Here is a 4,429-nt window from a genome sequence, read left to right as displayed (position 1 = left end):
ATATATATATATATATATATATATACTGTATATATATAGTAACAATATAAAAAGTTTTCCCTGTCATTTTGAATCAAATTAATGCATCCTTGCTGAATGAAAAGTATTAATTTAGTTTAAAAAAGTCTTACTGACCACAAACTCTTTAACAATACTGTATATGAAAAAATGTATAATATAAAATTGTGTTATATAAAATGTAAATATACAATAAAGCATACAGTTTTAGTTACACACACACACACACACACACACACACACACACACTCTTTAACCTAAACAAGACAAATATCTTTTCTTCCAGTGAATACCAGCAGCCTTCTTGTTTGTTCTGGAAAGCTGAATGAATGAGCATATGTGTGCGTCTTACAGACACAGACACACACACACACACACACACACACACACACACCCCAGAGATGTAGAGGAAACTGGACAGTGATCCGACAGAGAGTAAAAGTGTTTTACAGTCTGTATGTGTATGTAGGTATGAGTTAGTTCAAGACCCAGCCAAATGGGTGAGTGTGGATTCGAAGACAGGAAAGATCACCACAGTCCAGAAGATGGACCGGGAGTCTTCATTTATCAAAAATGGCACCTACACTGTCGTAGTGCACGCTATAGATGACGGTAAGCACTGAACTATCTGTTCTCAGTATGTTCAACACAATCCAAACTTTTGTAAAAGCATCGAAAGTCATTTAATGTTCTTAAAACACTCATTTAATCTCTGAACGCAGCTGTCACTGACTTTTCCCCACATGCTGTTCACAGGACAGCCTCCAGCTACAGGCACATGTACTGTAGTGGTCTACCTAGGCGACCAGAACGATAACGCTCCCTATCTCGTATCTAAAAACGCGGTCATGTGCGGGAACAAAGTCAATCGTGTGGATGTGAAACCAACAGACCTTGACGGCCCTCCGTTTGCAGGTCCTTTCACCTTCTCTCTGGGAGGAGAGGAAGAGCTGAAGAGTCTCTGGAAGCTGGATCCCACCACAGGTCAGGTTCATTTACTCATTTACAGTTACACAGATAATGCTTGAGGACGTTTCTGGCTACATCAGTTGGGGGGTTGCACAATAAAAATAATTTTAAAAATATAAAAAACATGATACATTTACATGAGATTTGCATTAGGTACTTGGACTTGTTTGTACTAAATATTTCTTGACTTTTACTAATTACGTTGATAAGAAGCTTTTTCAGTCACACTTAAGTTCAAGGGCCAATTCTCGCTATTAACCAACTATTAACTCTGACTTTTGCCTCAGTAAGCTCCTAATTTGCTGCTTATTAATAGTTAGGAAGGTAGTTGTTAAGTTTAGGTATTGGGTAGGATTAGGGATGGAGAATATGGTCATGCAGAATATGTGCTTTATAAGCACTACAGTTTTTGCCTATTGCTTGAACACTATAGACACATGCTTAGACCAAAGTAACAAAACTTGAAGCTTTTGTTACTATACCTTAAACACAGTGTAACCATACCTTAAACAAAAGCGCTGCTTTGCACTTCAGTTGCAATTCTGCAACACACTTGCTCCTGCACACTACACACTATTTCATACATAAGACACTTCGTTCGTAAATGAAATCTCATGGGTGCCATTGGGAAAACACATCTATTCAAAATACAAAACACATTGGGTTATTGAAAACACGTAGACACACACCTGAAAACACTTACTTACAAAACTGATCACCAATCAGCCAACCACAAATAGGACTCAGTTGAGCCATTTTGAGAACTTTGCAAGCATGGAGGCAGGGAGAGCAAGAGGTAGAGGCAGAGGAAGAGGAAGACAAACAGAGAGAGGAGTAGGACATGGTCGAAGAGGCTATGCACGGAACAATATTTCAGATGATATTAGAGCAACGTTGGTGGATCATGTGATAAATCATGGCCTGACAATGAGGGAAGCTGGGCAGAGAGTCCACCCACATCTAAGCCGGTTCACAGTTGCATCCATCATAAGGACATTCAGACTGGAAAACAGGTATGTCTTCAACTCTCCACTCCAGACTGTATCTACAGTATTTACAGTACTGTACCATATCACATTACTGTATCACATGTACTGTATTGCAAGTTGGCTAGTGCTCCTTTTGTAACAAAAAATGGTAGTTTTGTGGAACATACAGTACAGTATAGTACATAGCACTGTACCATTGAGATGTTACAGTACTGTGTACAGTATACAGTACTGTAAAAAAGAACCAAACCAATAACAATTTGTGGTTGCATTTTTCTACAGAATGACTAGAAGACCTTCTGGGGGTGGTCGGCAACGCCTGTTCACCCAACAGCAGGAACTTGCCATTGTGGAAATGGTCAGAGCAAACAATGCAATCCGTCTCCACCAGCTACGGGAACAAATACTTGCAGATAGGCAAGTATTCATCAACATCAATCGAGTAGGCATTTCCACGATCAGACGTGTCTTGGTAAAGCACAAAATCACATTGAAGCAATTGTACAAGGTCCCATTTGAGAGGAACTGTATCAGGGTCAAAGGACTTCGACAAGAATATGTACAGGTAAGTGTTGCAGTCCTTACATTTACAATACAGTATTTATGTAATCCAGTACAGTAATAGCTGAATATGTACCATTGTATCAGTACCACATAGATACATGCAGAGAGGGACACAGGTACCTGTGCGTTTGTGTGTGGGGGGGTTCTGTATGTGAAGTACTGTAGTTGTGTGTTTTGAGTAATGCCAGCCATCCATGCTATGTATTTTTTGTTGCAGAACATCTTGGACATGGATGGAGCTGCACAGCCTCATGAATTTATTTACATTGATGAGGCTGGTTTCAACCTCAGCAAAACTAGACGACGGGGTCGTAATATAATTGGCCAAAGGGCAATTGTGCACGTCCCGGGGCAACGTGGGGGAAACGTCACAATGTGTGCCGCCATAAGCCTACGAGGGCTACTACACCATCATGCCAAACTAGGTCCCTACAATACGCAACATATACTCACATTTCTCGATGCACTTCATGATGCAGTTGTACAGGACAGATCAGAGCAGCCCAGGTTTGTTGTTGTCTGGGATAATGTTAGTTTCCACCGGGCTGCTCTGGTCCGGGACTGGTTCACCAACCATGATCAATTTGAAGTTGTATACTTGCCCCCTTACTCGCCATTTCTAAACCCTATCGAATAATTTTTTTATGCTTGGAGATGTCGCGTATATGACCGCCAACCACATGCCCGCATGCCTCGTCTACAGGCAATGGAAGAGGCATGCGGAGACATTGAGGTAACGTCAATCCATGGATGGATTCGGCACACAAGGCGTTATTTTCCCCGTTGCTTAGCAGGAGAAAATATCGCTTGTGACGTTGATGAGATCCTGTGGCCAGACCCAAACAGACGGCAGGATCTGTAATCCCACCCACGCACAATTGGCCTGTTTTTCTGTATTTACAGTAGTGTATTTTGTGTTTTATTTTTGCATTATTTTTGCATAACTGCATTTACTGTACTGTACTGTAAAGTATAGTACTGTGATGTGCAGTATTGAGTTGATGTCATTTGTAACCTTTCAGTACTTTCATTTTTGGTTGTTGTGAAAACCTTTGTTGGAAAAAAACAGAACAAAAACTGTAAGTGTTGCATTGAGCTTCACAGAATGCTAACTGATGAACTGAATAAAAACAGTGAAAATTAAAGACTGCAGTGTTTTATATAAAGTACACTAGTGTGTTGCTGCTAATCTGAAAGTGTATTCATATGATGCAAGTGTGTATCATTTTGTCATCAGAGTGACATTTTGACAAAGGATTGTTAGGTTTTGATAGCAGAGTTTCAATTCGACATAGATGTGAATGGTTTATTTCCCAGTGTTGTGTCTTGTGTGCTTGTGTGTAAAGTTTTGACACAATGAGCCAAAGTTTTGCAAAAAGTGTTCAAGCAATAGGCAAAAACTGTAATTAAAAATAATTATTTGGATTATTTTTGTCATAAATTTTAATATAATATAGTTGGATATAATGCATCATTACTTTTGGCCCACGACCCTCAATTTCAACAAGTTTGATTTTTGGCCCTTCATATTAAAATGTTTTGGCATCTCTGCTCTAGACAGTGTTATTTTAGTGTCATAGAGATACTATTATAGTTTTTAGTTAATATTTTTTATTTTTATATTTTCTGTTTTCAATTTAATTTGAGTTCAAGTTTTAGTTATTTTGTTCTGTATTTTCAATTTTTTTTTATAAATATAAATATATAAATGTAAAAAACTAAAATTATATATATATATATATATATTAGTTTTCTATATGTGTTAGTTATATCTATGGTTTGTAATAATTTTTATTGTAGTTTTAGTTATTTTGTTACATGTTATACTTTTTAAAAAAATATATTTTCCGTTTTCATTTTAATTTTAGTTGTTATTTTGTTGTCTTCTC

At 38.0% G+C, this 4,429-nt stretch overlaps 2 protein-coding genes across 4 annotated transcripts in view; both read left to right on the top strand.

The window, feature by feature from the left end:
- The window catches only part of cdh26.1 (cadherin 26, tandem duplicate 1), a 26,244-nt gene that overhangs the window by 8,066 nt on the left and 13,749 nt on the right, over positions 1-4,429 (top strand). For all 3 annotated transcript variants that reach the window (XM_016484566.1, XM_016484565.1, XM_016484563.1), the window contains exons 10-11: positions 488-630; positions 775-1,002. In XM_016484566.1, the coding sequence (XP_016340052.1) occupies positions 488-630; positions 775-1,002 (371 nt within the window). The remainder of the gene's footprint in view (positions 1-487; positions 631-774; positions 1,003-4,429) is intronic.
- On the top strand, positions 1,746-3,450 carry LOC107687292 (uncharacterized). The gene is made up of 3 exons (XM_016484567.1): positions 1,746-2,000; positions 2,259-2,541; positions 2,758-3,450. The coding sequence occupies exons 1-3, from the start codon at positions 1,762-1,764 to the stop codon at positions 3,175-3,177; spliced, it is 942 nt and encodes a 313-aa protein (XP_016340053.1). The 5' UTR covers positions 1,746-1,761; the 3' UTR covers positions 3,178-3,450.

Source organism: Sinocyclocheilus anshuiensis, unplaced genomic scaffold (assembly GCF_001515605.1).
Source record: "Sinocyclocheilus anshuiensis isolate Anshui unplaced genomic scaffold, SAMN03320099.WGS_v1.1 scaffold1857, whole genome shotgun sequence".
Classification (NCBI taxonomy): Eukaryota; Metazoa; Chordata; class Actinopteri; order Cypriniformes; family Cyprinidae; genus Sinocyclocheilus; species Sinocyclocheilus anshuiensis.
The sequence above is the reverse complement of the archived record's forward strand: the minus strand, read 5'-3'. Positions and strand labels throughout refer to the sequence as shown.